We start from the raw sequence: 21,542 nt of genomic DNA, 5'->3' as shown, positions 1-21,542 counted from the left end.
GACAATTGCTGAGAAGGTGAAGTTAGGCGGCCGAGGCCTGTCATTTGGAAGTGAACAAATCCACCGTTCGTCTCTCTCTCTCTCTCTCTCTCTCTCTCTCTCTCTCTCTCTCTCTCTCTCTTTCCCCCCCCATCAAGTTCACTGCTTGTACAGTGTATAAGGTTTAATTTTTTTTTTTTAATGTGAAAAGTGAGGACACTACTTCGTAGATTTTCAGCTGTCACAGCCGATGCCAGAACATATTTCCCGCGATAAACGAGGGTTCACTGGATCCTGAAGTAAATACTCCTTATATTCAGTAGACGTGTGGACTCTTAAAAAAAATAAGGGTTCCAAATAGGTTCTTCTCAAAGAGCAATAAGTTCCACTCAAAATTATTTGTCTCTGAAAAACAGGATAGTTCCTCTGTTCTTTGGGGTTCCCATCATAACCATTTTTAGAGAACAGTTTTTGGAAGAAAGATTTCTTTGAGGGCTGTTGAAAAGATCTTCATCCACACATATTCAAATAATAAGGCATATTTCAGTATTTTTAATGCAGATTTATATAGAATCCTTATCATTTTTGTACTTAGTGTGCTACACAATAAATGTATGTTCCATCATATATTACCATTCAATACTTAAATGTGTTGGATAAATGTGTTGAGCAGTGAAGTGTATTGTCATATTGTCACAGCCTGCCTTTTCGGCCACCTCATGATGTAGCAACCCTGCTAGAGCGAGTGTAGAGCTAACCAGCACTAGGTTGGACTGTAACAATACACAATTTATTTTAGTTGAGGTCTTTGCAATCCATACATTGTGCCTTACTTAATGTTGAATCGCTCAGTGACAAGATTTTTGCTGAGATGACACTAATGAAGAATGTTATCATGCTTACTCAACCAGTCAAATTAGTACCCAGTCTTAATACTAGTATGTAACTGCTATAAATTAACAATAAATGTTTACATTAACCTCCCGCCGAGGCTTTACACACTCAAAATACAATTTGGGACCCAGGCAGTACTATCTTATTCATTTTAGGAATACAAATTCCGTGGCTGCTAATAGTTCAGATCGGCTTACTCACTTGAAACCCCGGTTTATGAATATTAGATCACTGTCTGCAAAAGCCCTTTCGGTGTGGCTAACATTAGCAGCTAGCCTACATCACTGTTAAGGTGTTAAATGTACTGGCTAACATGAGTTTTGTCTGCTTCATCTTGATAAACATTGACCAGAACTATTTATAGACTATTATTAATAGCAATTGTACAGTGAAAATTAGCGTTAGCTTATCTTGAAACCACTATGGGAAGCAGCAGCATGTCTCCTAACGAATATTCGAACCTGATGTCAAAGTGTCATCCCTCAACGAGAGAGCGCAATCCACCACATGTTTTCTTTTCACTAACTTCACTTTGGCCCCGCTTCAAATGGTTTGTCTTACTTTTCAGATTTCGCGAAGTGAACAGCTTTTTAGGTGTTGTGCACAAAGTGCACCTAACGATTGTGGTTTTCTTGTCTTTATCTCTGACGAACTGAAAGTAATGGTCGTATGTCCATCTTGTGTACATATTCTCCATATTCAACCTGCCGTTTCATCTCAGCTGTAGTAGATCAGCAAGTAAACTTATTGGCCCAGGCTTTTCTCCTCTGATCTTGTGGTGTTTTTGGCTAATTGGGGGGGGACACCAATTTCAGGCTAAAAATGCATTGTAATGCATTACTTTACTCTCATTCTTAACAAGTACAATATTACTATTTTGTGAGTGTAATACATTACATTATTGCGTTACAGTAAAAAGTCATGCATTACAGTAATAACATTACTTTTGTAACGCATTACTCAAAACACTGTTAAGGACAAGCTGAAAGACGTAGTGCTGAAAACTCATTCAGGTACTGTGATTGCGGACATTAGATGGGCCAGTCAGGCTCATAAAAATCTGATAACCCTGTCCCAGTTTCATTTAGTATCCCTGGAAAGTCTTACACATCTGGTTAATGCAGCAAAACCGACAATATGCATGCTCAACCCTTTTCCGAGCAAACTTGTTAATGATTTGTTTCTAGTTTTAGGCTCATTCCTCTTGAACATAATCAATCTGTCGCTCTCCTTTGGTGCAGTACCAGTGGCTTTTAAGACCGCTGTCATTCAACCACTACTTAAGCAACGTAACCTTGATCCTGAGAATCTCTCTCATTATAGGACAGTGTCACATCTTCCATTTATTGAAAAAGTTGTACCACAACAGCTAAGTGAATGTGTGGCTGATAAACAATAGATTTGAACTCCTTCAATCAGGATTTGGTACCGACTCAACTGAGATGGCCCTTGTAAAATTGACAAATTATCTTTTCTTAACCTTGGATTCAACCATCTTGTCAATATTATTATTTCTTGACCTTAGTGCTGCTTTTGACACTGTTGATCATCATATACTAGTTGAACATCTTGAATCATGTCTCGATATCTTGAGTTCAGAACTTTCTTGATTCATATTTTATATCTCAGAAAGGATGCGTCATTTCTCATGCCAATGCGACCTGTAAGTCTTAAATTGTTACGTGCAGTGTCTCGCAGGCTTGCAGTTCTTGGTTCTTTATTGTTTAGCATCTGCATGCTCCCTCTTGGTGATATTATATATTTATATAATATTAGTTTTCAGTGCTATGCTGATGATACTAAACTGTATATGCCTTTAGAACAAATCGGCATAATTGCTATAACCTGGAGGTCTGCCTTTCCAAGATTAAACAATAGATATCTTCTAATTTTCGCTTCTCAAACCCAGTAAAACAGAGATGTTGATTATTGGTCCTGCTCACCATCAGCATTTGCTTAAGGAAACCACTTTGAGTCTGTATAATTGTGCTATCGCCCAAAGTGGCTCAGCAAAAAAACTTTGGTGTGATATTTGACTCAACTCTCTCTTTTCAAATGCACGTTGAGTACACTACAAGATTTGTGTTCTTCCACCTTTGCAATAATGCCAAGATTCATCCTGTTCCGTCTCCTAGCAATGCTGAGATATTAATTCGTACATTTGTTACATCTCGAATTGACTACTGGGATGTATTGTTTTCTGGACTTCCTATGTCTGGCATCTAAAGCCCACATCAGGGCAACATGCAGCAGTGAGACTCTTGACAAGGACAAGAAAGTTTGATCGTATTACCACGATACTAGCCAGTCTGCATTGGCTTCCTGTACACCTGAGGTGTGATTTTAAGATCTGATTACTAATCAAATTTTAGACGGCTTAACTCCTTCTTGTATCGTTGACGTAGTATCACTGTGTGTTCCGTCCCGAACACTTCACTCACAAAACACCAGCTTGTTAATGACCCCGCAGGCTAAAACAAAGTCTACTAAATCCTGGGCTTTTTCGATTCACGCGCCAGTGCTATGGAATGCCCTGCACATGAAGGTTTGCAGCCACCGCATTAGAAATCATTGAATGGTATCTAAAAACACATTTTTACACTCAGGCATTTAGTTAAATGGTCTGTTTTGACTGCAGCATCCATCTTTTTCTTCTTTTTGACCTTTGAAGCCCTTTGAGACTGTGGTCATTCAGGGCTAAACACATAAATTTGAATTGAGTTTACAACATTGATGCTTCTATGTTAATGTTCCAGATCAATTTACATTTGTAACTATTTATTGCTTTTTTCTCCAGCATCAGACAGTCAGTTGGTCAAAAATGTTTCTAATTAAAACATTGCTGTCATTGCTGCGTACAAGTTCTGTACATGTCGTGAAAGTGCTGTACATGCGATGAAATTGGTCATGCAATGACATACACACTCAAAACAGTATGTTAACACAAACTAAATAAACAAAACAATAAACACAGATAATACGCAGTAAAATTTGAAAAATAAATAACAATGCTGAGTCTTACATTGACTCAAATGTGAAAGATTCTAAATGTGTCTTTAAAAGAGTTTTAAATTTGAAGGCTCAATCCCCTTGGAGGCTCTGCTCAGTCCTTGGCACCTCCAGTATCATCTTGTCTACAAAACTGATGCTGTGAGCAGGTGTGTCGAATTGGAGGAGTCCAGCGAGATAAGGAGGGCTGAGACTCTTGAATGATTTGTAAATGAAAAGAAGTATCTTGAAATTAACTCTTGAATGTACAGGGAGTTCAAATGGAGTTACCTGCTCCCTCTTACAAGCACCAGTTAAGAGGCGAGTCGCAGCATTTTGGACCAACAAAGTCCAGACAAAGATGTTATCTTCTCCTATGTTCTGGTACATTTCTGCAGCATTTGTATTTTTTCAATGAGTATGAATGGGTGAGCTGATTTGAGGCTTTTCCCGGCAGTTCAAGTGGAGTATTATTTATTTTAGCGTGAGATCCAATGCTCTGGTAAGATGTTTGCAGCTGACAGGCTTTTACTTACTGTGTTACTTAAGACCAGCCCCCTTCTGCTGCCATCTCAATTCCTCTGTGGGCCTCGTCAAACTGGCATCTTTGTCTGTCTATTCCTCGTCAGCGTCGCTATTAACCTGTCAGCTTTCAGGCTACAAGGGGGGTTGGCCTTAGCAACTGCCCATCAACACATCCAAAAAGCAAAAATATTCCACTGCACTCCCACCGACTGCCTCATTAAAAGTGCTTGGTTGTCTGAAAATAGAGCTCAGATGAGGCCGTCTGAGCTGTGAAGAAAATAGTTCAATTGAGAGGTGTTTAAAAAAGAAAAAGTCTAGAAACGCCATTTACAGCCACAATGGCATTGACTGTTATTGTGTGTTGTATAACCAACTTAGCTAACCCAATTAATTCGGATGTGTTTCTCTCAAAAACTAATTACTACATATATAAATATTAGCTGCTGTTCAGCTTGCTCAAATTTGGTGGGAAGTGAGGTATAAACAACAACAGACAAAAGCCATTTGTTCTACTGGCATGAAGCGGGAATCAAAAAACACAACCGCCTCCCCAAATTGGATTGTTGAAGCCAAGCCAATTACTGGGAATTGCAAAAACCTGCCCGGTGGCACTGACTCCCAGGAGCAAGGCAGTTGGACTTGCAATATCTGATGATATACACAAGCAAGCCTCTTGCACACAGAAATACACAAAAGTTACCAAATGTATCTGCCTTATTATTGCACATAGGGCACCAAATGAGAAATCTTTACACCACTGTCTTGGCATTGTGAACACATATTATAATGGATCTTTGCTCATCTGTAGCAAAAGGTAGAACATTTGTCATGCTGTTGATTTTTTTTCTAGGGGAGGGTCTAACATCTCAAACTGTCAAACTGTGCCTGTTTTCAGGTCATTACATCATTACATTTTCAAGTGTGTCTCATTGAGAATCAATTAGGAGGTTGTGATGCCTGCATGAGCAGTGGTCACGTCTTGTTACTGCCTGTCACTTTGACTAAGATGGCTACGGTTTCCTTGACAACCAGCAGAAAACTCCCTGTGAGGGACAATGACACATGTAAGCCAGGGTCTGGTAATGTATGGATACAAGCTGGTCAGTGTAATGGAATTTCACCACATCAGGAAATGATGCAGGATGCAGCTTGTTATCAGAAGCTGTTTTGCACAAATTAATGTTATGATCGAGCAGCAAGGTTTAGTTTAAGAGTGACAGCAGCTTCGGTGTTTGTCAAGAGACCTCGTTGCCAGCAGTCTGTGCAACCTTCTGTTCGGTCTCTCTTTGCTCCTGCTAGAAATAAGCTATTAAGACAACTCTTCGAGGGTCGCTGTGTTGATAGAGGTGAAAGAGTAGAGAAAATATTGTTTCAACAAATCATATTAGCGATATCCCGCGTAGTCTTAGTACAAATCTGTCAGCATAAAAAGCCACAAAGGGGAATGTGAATTGAAAAAAAAAAGTAGCATAATGGAGATAGCATTTACAGAGTAAATGACAAGCCACTGTGGTGATGAGCAGAGCCTGTAGGTTTTGGGTTCAAACCTGTGAGAAGTCAGAATGTTTGTGAATCCAAAATCATTGTAAAAACATAGTGTTGATTGATGGGCAATGGCGGTATGCCATCCCTGACAATTACTGTCAGCATTACTGCAAATGATATTCGTTACGGGGCTTTCTAGGTGAGCAAAAATGCAAATAAATTAAAATTAGAAAAAGCAGCAAAAACGTTCCTCTATAAATACGCCAGTAAATTCATCTGCAGAAGTATCCATCCATTTTCTAGAGCCACTTATCCTCACAAGGGTCACAGGCTGGTGCCTATCCCAGCTTACTTGTGGCAATAGACAGGGGACACCCCGAACCAGCCAATTTGCAGGGCACACAGAGACGAACAACCATTCACACACTGAATCGCACCCAAGGACAATTTAGGATGTCCAATAAACCTGCCATGCATGTTTTCGGAGTGTGGGAAGAAGTCGGAGTGCCCAGAGAGAACACACGTGGGATGGGAAAGAACATGCAAACTCCACACAAGAAGGCCAGAGCAAAGTGGACTTGAACTCAGGTCTCTGAACTGTGGGGCAGACGTGCTAACCACTGCTACATCGAGCCACCCTCTTCAGAGCAAAAAAAAAAAAAGTTGAATCCTCTTTTGGCTATGTGTCAAGTTCTGAATAGTGAATTTATCACATTATTAATTCCCAAGTAAATCTGGGACCTCTGAACTCAGGGTTTGTCATGTCGATAGAGATTCCTCTTGTTTTGCTTCTGAAGGTTGAGAAATTTGTGGCAAATATTGTCACGTCAGGAGGAAGAAAATTTGGACCAAAGAGCAGATAGGACACGGAAGTTTAATAATAGAAAGCCCTTATGCACAAAAATCTAACATAACCACCGCATTGAGAGCTAGAACTAGGCTTGGAACACTATAAACTGAACTTGGAAAATACAGACTTGAAAAGAAACTGGGAAGACAGCTTACCAATAGCTTGAAAGGTTGACTTGACTTATGTTCAGACAATGTGTCACTGAGAACTTAAGAGCTTAAATGTCAGACATGAATCCTACGACATTTAGCAAACTAAAAGACCATGGAAACCACATAGAAACAAACCAGACACACCAACAAATTTATTCCAGTGGGATATTGGGCCACGGGTCACTCAAAAATCCTTATAAACGCTGAAACATTTGCCTTATTATCTTTAACTCTTTCAGTGCCAAGCATTATTGAAAAAGCAACCCCTGTAGAGCATTTTCACTCATTTTTCAAGGCTGACATCAATATTGTGTGCTATGTCTAAACATAGGCGATAGCATATGAAAGATTGGCTTTAGTTCTTTAAGCAGACAAAGAAAGTATAATTCTACCTTGTTTGATTCTTTCATATTCTCTATTTGAAAACAGGTATTTTCAGTGACACCAAGCTGTTTTGGACAAAATAAGGGGGTTTCAAGTTGTCTGGGCTGCATGGTGGAAGAGTGACTCATAAGTCACTAATGGGATGTATAAGGGGAGACATAATCCTTCAAAATAAACTATAGTTACAGCACAAGTAACATGTGACACAAATGACCTTGGGATATTTTTATTTTGAAGAGCCTCCCAGAAGCATTGTCACGAAAACCAAACCAACTTGATCATCTTTGGTTCATAGGGTGAGCAGGCTTTGATGTGAAATGAAGTTCAAGCTGTCAATTCAGTGCGCTAAAAAACAACTAAATCAAGCTTCGGCTGACATTCTTTTATATTCAAATAACTTGTTTTTTTTTTTTTTTTTTTTGGTTTGTTTTTTTCGTGCGAAGCTGGCGACCAAAATAGCTAGGCGGTCAACCGGGGGCCCTGCATTGAGCACCCCTGGTCTAAAGATTTGAAATTTTCAGAAAGTACTTGCCAGAAACTTAACTGTAATAGCTAATAGATCTCACAAGGGTAAAAATAAATTGCACCTTTTATCTGCATTAGAAAGAAGAGTGGCCAAAAAAAGACCATTTTAGTTCAACAATGCTCTTTTTACTTTTTACGTAAATTGTCTAATTCCAGATCAGATCTTCCCCAACATTCTGTGGATAATATACAAGTTTACGGCATGTCACGTAAATCAAGTGTCCTATAAACTCAGCGCAAAATCACACTTATTAAATTTGTATAAGTACCAGTAAGTGGGGTCCATCTGTAGTATGTATTAGAAGAATCTAAGACTACATTATAGACACAAAAAAGACTACAAACGTTTGACGCTTGATTTTGGCCAACCTGCATTCTTTTGACATGCTCACTCAATCACAATGGCTTAGCTCAGATCAATTATATTCTGTCAGTGTGATTGATTTCTCCCACCCATACTAAAACATGAATACAAATATCTCATTAACAAAAGAAAATCCTGCCAACACATGTTGAAAGACTCAATATTCTTAGCATTTGTACGTAATTACTAGCAGGACCCTCTGAAGGGAATTAACATAATAAAATACTGTAGTAACAACACAATTCTTTCACTCTAAAAATCCATCCATTTAGCTATGCGATCTATCCGCGGAGGTCGCAGGAGAGGCAATTGTTAGGGTGCGCTTTGTAATGGTTGCCAGCCAATCGCTGCTCTTTGACTCTAAAATGAATAAATAAATATGTTCAAAATGTTTGGTCATCTAAACGGATGCCTCACATTTTGCTATGATTTTTTCATTTGTCCTAATCACTCACATGTAAAACACTGATTTAAAAAAGTGTGAAAAAATAAAGAAGGACAAACTAAACGGGTTACAGCCCAGAGAGGACCACAATGGCAACTCAATGCTAAAAAAGGTTTTTTCCCTACTGAACTAAAAAAAAACGAAAACAGGTCCTAATTGAAGATGACTTGCTGATTATTGAAAAGCCGCTCAGTCCTCCCAGATGCTAATCCAGCTACATGAACGTGCTCATGGCTCATTCAAAATAAGCAGTTATGATAATAATCCATCAAATCATGCTAAGGCGACAGATAGTACAGAAGAGGATTTGACAAAACGCCCGTCAATAAACTGACCCCTTGTACAAGATGTGTTTTCAGGCCAAGTGCGCGCTAAAGGCTTCAAGGACAACCCCTATGGAAAGAGAAGAACGACATGTCGTGGCAAAACAAGGCCACACTTGTGAGTAAAGCAGGACAGGGGAACGCTTTTAATACACAATGCTGCAAAAAAACATCTCATACGCCTAAGTATTTCATCTTTTGTGGCCTATTTATGTGGAAATGAGGGCTGCAAAGAGGGTGAAAAAATGTCGAGCTTCCACAATGAAACTCAAAGCATGCACAAGGTTGCGCACAGGCCAGTGGGAAGACCCTCCTTTTGCCTTGAGTGGGTGTTCTTTCAATTGAGATAAACAAACCGAAGGCTATGCGAGATTTCGGCAAGCAATCTTTTTGGTTTGCGCTTAAACTGTCTTGTGTTAAGAAAATGGAATTCTTGTATGCCTTTTTACAATGTGGCATTGTAAATCTTCGATTAGGCATGGGTGTTTATCGCCACTTCCCTTGAGCGAGATCATAACAATTAGGGGTGTCCCAAAAAAACGATTCACATAAGAATCGTGTTTCTCATTTACCACAATTTATTGATTTAAAAGGTCACAAAATCAATGTTAGAGATAAAAAGAAATCGATGTGCCTGTCGGCTTCCGGACAATGTCAAAGGCAAGTCATGATGTCACCATGCAGCCCATTCAGGAAAATTAAATTTGAGCAGAAGGACGCACAAAAACAAATAATGGAGGAAATTCATTAATAGGGTTCGGGTTTGAAAACTAACCCAGATGCAATCTATTTTCTTCAATATTGCATTTTCAGATACAACAAAGGTTCTCTTGCCATGTTTTTGTTTTATTTTTTTTTTAAGCAAGAAAACATTCAAAAAAATGTTATTCAGACTTTTCTGGACAAATGCTTTAGGTAAGGGTTAGGATTGGTTTATGCTTAAATAATGCATAAAGCATGAATTCAAATAATGTTAATCTACATCAATTGCAGTTGTTAGCATGCAAACACATCAGTAAATCAAAAATCAGACATGGGATTTGATCACTATACTTTCATGAAATAATGACATACATGCATGTGCACTGCATTTTCTAAGCAGTGAAGTTATCTTCTGGGCGGTGTATGTGACACCAGGGCCCCAGGTGCGACAGGAGTAATTTGAAAGCTTTCACTCTCTCCACCTTTGTCCCGATTGATGAATAGTGTTGGTTTGTGTGGCGCCATCTGCCGTCTTGGGTCTTGAGGGGGAAATTGTTGCTGCGACACCAGGCCGCAAGGCCTGCCACCTCGTTCCTGTATGCTGTCTTGACCCCACCAGCGATCAGCCCGATGACTGTACTGTAGTGTCATCTTAATTATGCTGGTGTTGTTCTGGGAGGCGACATAGTGAAGAGTGTGCAAAGCAAGGGGCTTAGCACACAGCTCTGGGGTGTCCCTGTGCTTACAGTTCTGATGCTGGATGTGCGGTTGTGGACTCTAACTTATTGGGGTCTGCCTGTGAGGATGTTCAGCACCCAGTTGCAGAGGAGTGGTGCCAGACCAAGTGTAATGAGTTTATCTGTCAGTTTGTGAGGGATGACCGTGTTGAATGCTGAGCTGTCATCGATGAAGAGCATTCTTACGTACGTGTCCTTGCCGTCGTAGTGCGTGAGGGCTGTGTGGATGGCTCTGTTGACTGCATCATCGTTGGACCGGTTCTGATGATATGCAAAGTGTCAAGCCTCCACGGTGTCCAGAATGGTCTTTTTGATGTGAGATGACAATCCTCTCAAAGCACTTCACTGTAATTGGAGTGAGCACTATGGAACAACAGTCATTTTAGGCAGATCACAGTGCTTTGCTTGGGGACAGTCACTATGGTGGTGGACTTGAAGCATGTGGGGACAAAGGCTTGTGAAAGGGGCAGGTTAAAGATATGTACAAGCACATCAGCTAGCTCTGACGAGCAAACGCTGAGTGCACGGCCGGGGATGTTATCTGGACCGCCTGCTTTCCGTGGGTTTCTTTTGTCCAGAACCTTGCGCACATCTGCTGGTGTCTTCATTAGAGGGGGGTCCTGTGCACACTCCGTGCCCAGGACATATAAATAAAAAATTCATTGTGCAAGAGCCTACCAATCAGTTTTTTCTTAATTTTTTTCATTCGAAATTGCATCCATTGCTATTTGAAAATAAATTCTATTACACTGTGATGCAGATTTTAATTGGATTAATTTCCAGCCCTACTTATCCATGATGCGGTTTTGTAATTTACTTGAAAAGTTGTTAAAGTTATCGTTTGAAAATACTGTCATGTTTCTGTTTTTTTTCTGGGGGTTCTCTGTATTGACTTGTGTTGTGCCTGGGCAGGGTTTCCCTTGTGCCACGAGGGGGCTGAGTCACCAGCCTAGTGCACCTGTTCCCCATCTTCATCGTGGGATTTTTAAGGCTGGCCGCTGCAGGAGAGCAACGCTGGGTTATTCCTTTGTCACACTCTCGTCACCTTGTGAACTCTCCTGCACTCCTGCCCTGTGTCCTTCCTCCTCATGATCTTTTGGTTGTTACTTTGATCCTTACTTGGTACTTTGTGAATTTTGTTTGTACTTTCCTGTTCCCTTTTGGACACTCTTGTTTTCCACACCTGACGTGCGCTTTCTGCTATAATAAACTCTTTGGACTTAACTCCTCGTGTGTCTGGTCAGGGTACTTATTCTCAAAGTCAAGTTTATTCTTTTCGGGCTCGTAGGTTACTTCATTTTATTCCAACTATCTAAAAATATACACCGCTCACTAATAAGTCAGCCATGACAGGCTCCATATCTCCATGAACCTAATGGCAAGCACAATGGAAAATGGAGTGTGTTTTTCCCACTCAAGAAAACGGAAGCATTTGTCACTAGGGATCATTAGCAACATGTAATACAGTGGACCCCAGGGTTACAGCGTCCCTGTCTTGTGTTTTTTTCATGTTGCGATGTGGAATACTGAGTTTTTTTTTCATCCCCTCTATGGTATTTTTCCCGCTTCGCAGCAAAAACAACTGTCATGGCCCTAGAGAGTTGGCTAAATTTGTTTTGTCTCCATCTGCAGGCATTTATAGGTAATTACACTTATTTTCTGTTGCCGTCAATGCCTCCATGCAACGTGTCACTACAATGCTGGTCTGCTATTGAAAATACGTAGCGCTTACCAGACTATTTTGGTACCGATTTGGAATATGTGGGTACAATTTTGATGTTTTTACTTGGGGTTCTAATCACATAAGCTATTTAACATAGGGTCGGATTGCCTGCCATACGGTGAATTCGCCTTAAGAGCCCAACCACGGAACAGATTAATCTCATAACACGGGGGCCCACTGTATGACCTTTATTTAAAAAGATAGGACATGGTATAATCCATTTTCTAGTCTGGCACGTGATGATGTACATTCTGCTCTGCTCCACATTGGCACGTGTGAGTCTCGGCAAGCCATCTCACCTGCTCCTGTGTCATTTTGTCAAGCTGTCTCAACTAGTGCCACTTGATGAGGCTAGGGCATCATGCAAGTTTGTTATTCCTCAGGCATTGCAACTGCCTCCATTCAGATGTTGACAGATGTATTTGGCTGTGTGACAGCCTGACTATTTTTATTTATAGGCACAGTCAGCTGATAGGGTCAGTCAGATTGAAGAGGCAGGATTTGTTTTACCATAATTTTCTCCTCCATTAATGTCAGATTAGATACGTGTATCAGTATTTGTCACGTTTGACTGAGGTGGACACGCAGTGGCGAGAAGTGGTAGGAACTAGCAAAACATGTCTTCATTTCCTCCGTGAAGAAAGGGACGCATTACAATCAATTACCTTATAATTGAGTTTGTCAAAGGAAAATAAAACATTATTTATAACAACCAGTGTTTGAGAGCATGGAGATGAACTTGGTTCAAAACTACTATGCGTGTAATTAAAAACAAAAATCAAAACAAACAAAAAAAACTATCACTAATTAACAATCTTCATTAATGCAAACAACAAGTATTTTGAACTACAGCTTCTAAAAAATTGTTCGGGTGAATCATCTCCAAGTGAGACCAGATACACCTATCATTTGTAAAGAGCAGAGGTGGGCAACTTACATGTTTTTGCTGGTCTAACATTTGTCAGAGTCCCGCCCCCTTTCCGTCATTGTCGGTCGGTCATTTTTTAAAGCCAGACAGAACAGTAACGTTGGTTCCTCAGTTCCGTCTGTGTATTTTTTCCCAACCTTCCGGGTTCACAGGTAATATCTGTGTTGTAAGTGTGTAAACACTGCCATCCAAGGGTCGCAGTTATCACTACCACGTATTTGATGAGAATTGTATTATTTATTATTGTTATTACTATTTTAAAAGATGAGAATTCTAGTCCATGGCACTGAAAGAGTTAATGTTAACACTGTGTCTGTGGTTCTACAGTTACACTGCAATTGAAACGTGACACAGTAATATAAGCATAACATGATAACAAAGCCAAAGCTAATGGGTTTAACCCGAGGCTATAATACACCATCATATGTAATACAGGGGACGAGAGTGCAATTTTGCAATCATGTCCACTGGATGGCATTATCATACTTTATCGATCCCTCCTCTACCGCTGTGTTCCGTCCGGGGTTGTGTCGTGTGGGCAGCAGCTTGAGCAAGGAAGCCCAGACTTCCCTCTCCCCCGCCATTTCGTCTTACTCCTCAAGAAGGATCCCCAGGTGCTCACAAGCCAACTGAGAGATAAAGTCCCTCCAGCGTGTCATGGGGCTTCCTCCCGGTGGGACATACCCGAAACACCTCGCCATGGTGTTGACGCTGAGCCCCTCCCGGATGGCCGAGCTTCTCACCCTATCTCTAAGGTAGAGCCCGAACACCCTGCGGAGGAAACTCATTTTGGCTGCTTGTATCCAGGAGTTTGTTCTTTCAGTTACAACCCACAACTCGTGACCATAGGTGAGGGCTAGAACGTAGATCAACAGATACATTTCTTCATCCACAACAGACCAGTGCAGAGTCCGCATTACCGCAGACGCCGCACCAATCTGTCTGTCGATCTCCCGTTCTATCCTACCCTCACTTGTGAACAAGACCCAGAGATACTTGAACTCCTCCACTTGGGGCAGCAAGACTCTGCTTCCTCAGAGGAAGACATGTTGGTGGAATTGAGGAGGTCTTTGAAGTATTCTGCCCACCTGGTCATAACGTCTCGAGTCCGTCCGTATGTCGTTTCCATGGTCTCACCGTTTTCCTCTCACACTCGAGTTTTTGCCTTGGTGACCACTGAAGCTGCACTCCGCTTGGCCAGCCTTGGTGACCATTGAAGCTGCACTCCACTTGGCCAGCCGGTACCTGTCAGCTGCCTCTGGAATACCACAGGCCAAAAAGGCCCGATAGAACTCCTTCTTCAGCGTGCTATGGCATCACTTACCGCTGGCATCCGCCACAACTCCAATCAGCCGCCTTGACAAAGGAGGCACGGAACATGGTCCACTTTGACTCAATGTCCCCCGCCTTGCCTGGGACATGGGAGAAATTCTGCCGGAGGTGGGAGTTGAATCTCCTTCTGACAGGGGACTCTGCCAGACGTTCCCAGCAGACCCTCACGATACGTTTGGGTCTGCCAGGTCTGGCCAGCATCCTCCCCTACCATCGGAGTCAACACACTACCAGGTGGTGATTAGTTCGACAACTCCACCCCTCTCTTCATCTGAGTGTCCAAAACATGCGGCCGCAAATTCGATTATAAAACCGCAAGGTCGATCATGGAATTGCAGCTGTTTGAACATGGTGTTTGTTATAGACAAAGTGGGGGGGATCCTCCCGATCACGCCCTTCCAGGTCTCACTGTCATTGCCCATGTGAGCACTGAAGTCCCTCAGCAGAATGAGGGAGTCCCCCCGAGGGAGCGCCCTCCAGCGCCCCGTCCAAGGACTCCAAAAAGGGTGCTGTTTGCTGCATAGGCACAAACACTAGTCAGGACCCATCCCCCCACCCGAAGGTGGAGGGAGGCTACCCTCTCGTCCACTGAGGTAAACCCCAATGTGCAGATGATGAGCTGATGGGGAAATAAGAATTCACACACCTGCTCAGCGCCTCTCACTGCGGGCAACTCCAGAGTGGAAGAGAGTCCATTCCTCATGGGAGGACTGGTACCATAGCCCAAGGTGTGTTTGGAGGCGAGTCCAACTATATCTAGTTGGAACTTCTCGGCCTCACACACCAGCTCAGGCTCCTTCCCTGCCAGAGAGGTGACATTCTGTAGCCCGGGATTGGTGTGCCTTTGGCCACTGCCCAGCTCACTTCGCATGCTTTAGATCAGCGGTCTGGCTGCTCTAAAAACCACATCGTCCTTGTCACTATGTACAGTATGTAATATCAACAGCAGCCAGAAGCGGTGCCAAAAAAGATCAACAAAGATCAAGCACAAACATATGAACTGTTAAACTAAATCATTTCCAAAACAGGATGCAGCCCACGTGGCCCGGTACCAGTTGATCTACAGACCGGACTGAACATATTTCTCCACAGCTTGGTGTTACTCTAAAGTGATTATTGGCACGTTGACTGCAGGTTGATTGCACTGAGTACTATAAAGATGCAGCAATATAGCAGATAAACATCCAAGTCACTGGAATTATATTTCAGTAAGCAAAAAAGGGGTGTGGCGGACTGATTAACATATAACGTAATGTCTATCCCGACGATTACAACGACGGATGAAAATTGCAAATTCAACATTTCTAAATCACAATTTTTTTAGCATTCCCGTCATTCGTTGGTCCGTCGGCAAAACTGCTGATGAAATGCCCATCTCTGGGAAAGAGGACAACTATGGATATTGGTGGATATTCCCCACCAATTATCTCAAGCAGCTTGGATTAGAAAACCTTAAAATCATCGACAATAACTAACATGGTTACATTAGAAAGCTCATATGTAAATTGGGACAACTGAATTTGAAGTATTTAACATCAACATTGGTCTACAGTACGCAGCATTGGTGTCAAACACATTTTTGAGATTATATATATATATATATATATATATATATATATATATATATATATATGACCAAATAATGCATTTCCATTGATTAACACAATTCCCAATTTTGTAAAAAAAAAAAAAAAAAATCAGCCTGGTATGTTCAATTGTGATGAGTAGCAACAGCAACTGTGTGAGTGTGTCAGTGTCAAAGTAGGCAGTTTTGATTTAAGTTTAAGTTTTATGTTTAAAGTAATTTGACTGCTCGTGGGGGCAATTTATGCTTGACGCTGTTCTAAAAGCTGGCAATGAGCAATAGTACTATAAAGTGTCAGCACAATTAAGTCGTAGTGCTGTGAATTGGCAAAATTTTGTGTTGTTTGTTTACAGTGCTGTGAGTAATGCATTAAAAAAGTAATTTAATTACTGTAATGCATACCTTTTGCTTTAACATGGTAGTGTAATGCATTACACCCCAAAAACAGTGTAGTGTACTTCGAGACGTGACCATTGAGCCATTATTTAACTTTTCCTCTATTTCTTTAGTATTATGATGAAGTCTCTCTGCGGTAGTATTGTCAACTTAAATCCTTAAGTCAAAATAAAAAGAAAACACAGACATTCCTCCAGGGAGCAGCCCTGGAGTGCTGGGGGTGCCTGGACCCCTGACCACCTGATCCCCACCTAACAGTCAAACAATTTGCCAGGCACCACATTGTCAGAGATGCACCATGACCTGTAATTTGAGTAAAATAGGAGCACTCAAAATCAGGGGACAATTTAACATTAAAACAAAGAGAACCATGCACGTGCCAGCTTGACCTCATGAGAGAGCCTGCTCTTAACATCAACAGTATGAAACTATAGAATGAAAATCGTTTTGCAACCTAGATACCTAAGTCCGAGAGGTCTTCATTTTCATCACCAACCAGCATTGCCCAGTGATGGATTCCCAAAATGCAGCCAGGCTAGAATCACTTCAAGCGTGTTAAAGAAATTCACCACAGGTGGTTTCATCTCCCGAGATCTTTTTACACAAGATTTCGTCCCAGCCCTAATAGTTATAAAATTAATAATAGACATATTTTACTACTCAAAATGGCTAAATAAATTTAGTTTCCTTCTAAACAAACTTGGATGTCAATTGAGATCAGTAAGAAACAGAAAGGGAATACAGTTCTATTCGTAAATTTACCTAATTTCCAATTTTGGGGAAAATAGGACTAAATGGTGGGACCAGCTCATTATTTTTTTGCCAAGTTGCGTTCAATGATTGTGCTATTCTGAAACGCTGTCTAATTTGAATGCTGTTAAAAATGAAAATCACATGTGTTTTGCCTAAACGCTTGTGTTTTCTATAAAAATAAAAAGACTGTGGCTATTGATCCGACTCGACCACATCAAATATCTTGAATGGATAATAACTCAAAATCAATACGGTTGATTCTCAGACAACAATCAATACCTTCTCGTACAGGTTTGAGTAAGCACAGGTGCAAATTGTAACCAGTAAGGAAGAGACAAGTCAGAAGCACTCTCTTTTATTATAGGCACTGCCTCCAGCATCTTGCTGGCTAGCTCGAGGTGCTCGTGTTATGCTAACTAACGCTGATTGATTGGTTGAAGTTGGGGGGGTGTTGTATTGCTATCGCGACTCGGCAGTTGTTTTCACTCTGGCCACCCATATGTCAATGTAAATATGGGTGGTATCATATGAAAGATTGATTTCCTTACTTTGAATTGCATGTAGGTAACATCTGTGTTGTAAGTGTGGAAACATTGCTATTCAATGGACACAGTTATCACTACAGTGCTCCCCTAAAAGCTCCACATCTCTTGGCACATGCCGGAGGACACGGAGGCGCTCTGCTTTGGCAAGCGCTTCCGTGGTAGCGCAACCGAGCAGAGCGGAGCGTGGCGTATGTGGTGGAATCGCCCTGTGTCTGCTTCTTCCCGATCACGTATAATAAACAATAATAATTATGCTAACAATAATAAGTCAGTTTCATTTTACATGTATTTTTTCTAAATATATATATATATATTTTTTATATATATAAAATTCTACTCCATATTCTGTTCTTTTTCATGTCATTCTATATCCATTCTTCATCAGTTCTATGTAGGAGTTTTTAGCCAATTAGAATTCAGCTCACTTGTGTCATGATGCTGTGTGAAATCTGCCTTTTCCAGAAGCCAGGCCATTCGCATCAACACGGCACGGGCTTCTGCACAAGCGCAGATGGTTATGTCAGTGGCCCTAATGCTTAAGAGACAGTGGTAATAGTCAATCGAGCCATAAGTTCGCCATCTAGAGGCCTCACGTTGAACGTGACGTGACTGGATGCTCACTGCACGAAGGCGGTGCTGATCCACCATGTTTAACGTTGGAAGTAGTTAAGTAAAGTTAATGATAGAAAATCTCCAAAAATTCTAATCTACTTGCTTTTTTTTTTTTTTGTTAACCCACAATGGCTGAAGAGGAACAAAACGGAAATTGGACCGACGCGACTTTCAGCACTGGCGTCCATGTCAATACAAAAGGATTATTATTGTAAATGAAATGCAGGAACTCTACAAGCAAGTCATTGAAGTCTTTCTGAGTAAAGAAAGAAGTATGGATTTTGTGTTGACAAGTGGGAGACGCGTTTTGGTGAGTCGAGCAGTTGATTTTTTTTTTTAATTTTTAATATGTTTTTGTAATTTTATTTTGTTCACATTCAGTGTTCAGTTCATTTAGTGGTAAAGAAATAAAATGATGTTCTTATATTAAAGTCTGATTTGTAATTTAGCATACAATCTTGTTAAAGCATGCCTGCTTTTGGTGTCACGTTCTGTCTGGGTTTTTTCTGTTGTGGCTTTATTTTGTGGAGTTTAACTCATTTTGCTTTTGGGTTCATGTTGTTTTTCCCTGGCGTCTGTTAGTGTAATTTGTGTGACTTGTAATTAGCGTGTTCCAGCTCTAGCGTAGCTCTAGTATTTCGCCCAGTTTCTGCGAGTGATAAATCGTTTTATTGAGCTCATCTCACCCTGCATTTTGGATCCACTTTCCCACATCCGTTGCCAACATGACACTTGGTGGACTTCATAAAACTTTGTGGACAAATAACTTAAAATTATTATTAATTATTTTAAGTTCTGGCAGTATCACATATGATACTTTCATATTGATACAGCTTCATTGCTAAGTTTCAATTACTGATGCAGGTTTATTGATGTTAAAATGCCCCGGAAAATAGCCTGTTTAGCCTAGTAATGCGTACGTTTGCTTCTGAGAGGGCAATCATTGAAGGCCTAAGTGTGAAACGCACGGACCGCCACTGGGTGCCGTAGGTAGGAACAAGGTTCCCACGAGGATCAAATGAGTAGCCCCTGGCCCTATTCCAAAATGTCTCCTCAGTGATGGCACATTGTCATTTCTTAGGTACGTAGGTTTTTTTTTTTTAAATGTGCACTGGCTGACATTTATATATCTTAAGTGATCTAGACTAAAACATCAGTCTTAAGTTTCAGCGAACAGACGTGAAATCCAATGTCGTCATGACAATGTGATTATGCCCGACATGATTGTTAATTTACTAGCAACCAAGCATAAGCTTCGGTATCGTGCACCGCCACAGCCAATGTTTGGCTTGTGTCCTACTTTCCCAATCACGCTTCATGAATATAAATGTTTCATTTGGAAATGATTTATGAGCCAGGTGCTAATGACATCAATATTTGAAATGTGAATTCATTACATGCATGAACGTCGAATAAGTTTATGTACGTACACAACCCCCACACCATGGGAAAAAATTGTTCTTGCTACCATTTCATTGCAATTACAGAAATGTGATATACATCAGATTGTTTTCAATATTAGTCAGTCGCATGAAAATGAAAACTAGGAATCTTAAAATGTCTCAAAAATGTTTTTTATTTAAATGTGACTTTCCCTGTTAAATCTGGGGTTCATTTAAGAAACATTTCATCCTTTTCATTTTTTTGTGACGGGGAAAAATTTTCTGTTGTTGCATGTTTTTTTTGTTTTTTTCCCTAAATGTTGAAGAATTTACTTTTAAAAAATTGTGATTTGGAGTTGTATTCTAAAAGGGTTACGTGAATTTTTAAAGTCTATATGTTTGTCTTTTAGTTTTTGTTTTTTGTATTTATTCTTGTGTAATTTCCAGTTAATGTAAATAAATTATTTTTAAGGGAAAGCATGAATGTATAGTTATGATTTTTCTTTTCAAGTGATTAGTCCAGAAAGATGTAATGTTATGAGAAAAACTCGTTTTCAAGCATTAGTAGTAATCCGATTCGCATCTGTTTTTTTTAGAAGACATGGAAAATGACGTTTGAACTTTATACATGTAATACTTGCATATTTAGGAGAATATTAGATACTTCTTTGTACATTTGCTTCTCACAGTTAATAACATTTTTCCGATCTAAACCAAAAAGTGCAGTGGACAAAATCAACACAAAATTAGAGGTTGGACTATGACCATCACCATAATCCACACTGAAGTGAAATGCAATTCCATTCTCATTTGCATCCTATGCAACCCAAATGATTGGCATGTCATTTTGCAAGCACTGTCACAGGAATGGCAAACGTTCCTGGAGATGTTCCTCACACAGAAAAGCGGTAGTGGAAGAAATGGTTGCGCCTACCTGAGGTAACGCAACGGTTCTATGGTTTCGGTCTCCGCTTCAGCTGAGCTATGGTTCATCTTGACTGTTTGTCCCCCTTCAGGGCTGATAAAAAGACAATAGATGAGGAGCCGTTCCTCTCCCAATGAATCCCAGGAGGCTCTACACACACTTAACAGTGGCTTTTATAATGGACGGCTGAGATGCAGATGGTCCTCGTCAATCTCTCGCTCCCACCGCGCAGTGCAAAAAGGCAACACGCTCGCTCGAAGAGTGCTGGCCAATTAAGAATCAGGAGAGGCAAGACTATCCGGCTGATTGGTTGAGGCAGCCACCGGCAGCTCTACACCCCACCTCCACCCTCCCCTTTACTCAAATTCACACACACACACGCACACGTTCGCTATACACACTCCTCGGTGGCCAAAGAAGCATCCCTTCATGTGGAATGTAGAGCAGCCGTCACAGCGAAGAGAATTGCTAACATTTCACGTAAGGCTGAGAAATTTCTTCTTGCACCAAAACAAAATGGGAGCATGCATACAGTACATTTGCCATCAGATTTTGCCTGAATCACAATCCAGCAAATCATAATTGCATCGTCGGTCGAGTCATTTCTAACTGGGTGTCAAATTGACAATGTACTTACTAAAACTTGCACTTTTTCTTTATGCGCTTTCAATCATGCGTTATCATTATAATCTTCTAATCAGGAACTGGAAACCGGATACTTCATGAATTGAAATGCTGTGTTTGTTTCTTGTTTTCCAAAAACGATCAAACTTGACTTGTGATTCTTAACGTGTGGTGCAAGCTCCCTTTTATTTAGGTCCACTTATATTTTGATTGAATTTAATCACTTAAAATGATCAAATCCCTTTAGATTTTGCATATAAGAAACTGAACAAGGAATGCTAAACCTTTTCAGATCTTTCTATTTAACGATTAACAGATGACTAGGGATTTTTTTAACCAACTTATTTTGTAACCCCAGTAAAATAGAAATAGAACTAAAAGGGA

General features: G+C 40.7%; 1 protein-coding gene across 1 annotated transcript in view; it reads right to left on the bottom strand.

Moving 5' to 3' along the window:
* yjefn3 (YjeF N-terminal domain containing 3) overlaps nt 1–20,800 on the bottom strand; it is a 68,541-nt gene extending 47,741 nt beyond the window's left edge. The window contains exon 1 of the mRNA XM_088426682.1: nt 20,544–20,800. Within this exon, the coding sequence (XP_088282808.1) occupies nt 20,544–20,602 (59 nt within the window). The 5' untranslated portion in view covers nt 20,603–20,800. The remainder of the gene's footprint in view (nt 1–20,543) is intronic.
* Nucleotides 20,801–21,542: the final 742 nt, after the last annotated feature.

Source organism: Hippichthys cyanospilos, chromosome 10, assembly GCF_059441005.1.
Source record: "Hippichthys cyanospilos isolate Australia breed blue-spotted pipefish chromosome 10, RoL_Hcya_1.0, whole genome shotgun sequence".
NCBI lineage: Eukaryota > Metazoa > Chordata > Actinopteri > Syngnathiformes > Syngnathidae > Hippichthys > Hippichthys cyanospilos.
This window is presented reverse-complemented; position numbering and strand designations above follow the sequence as displayed.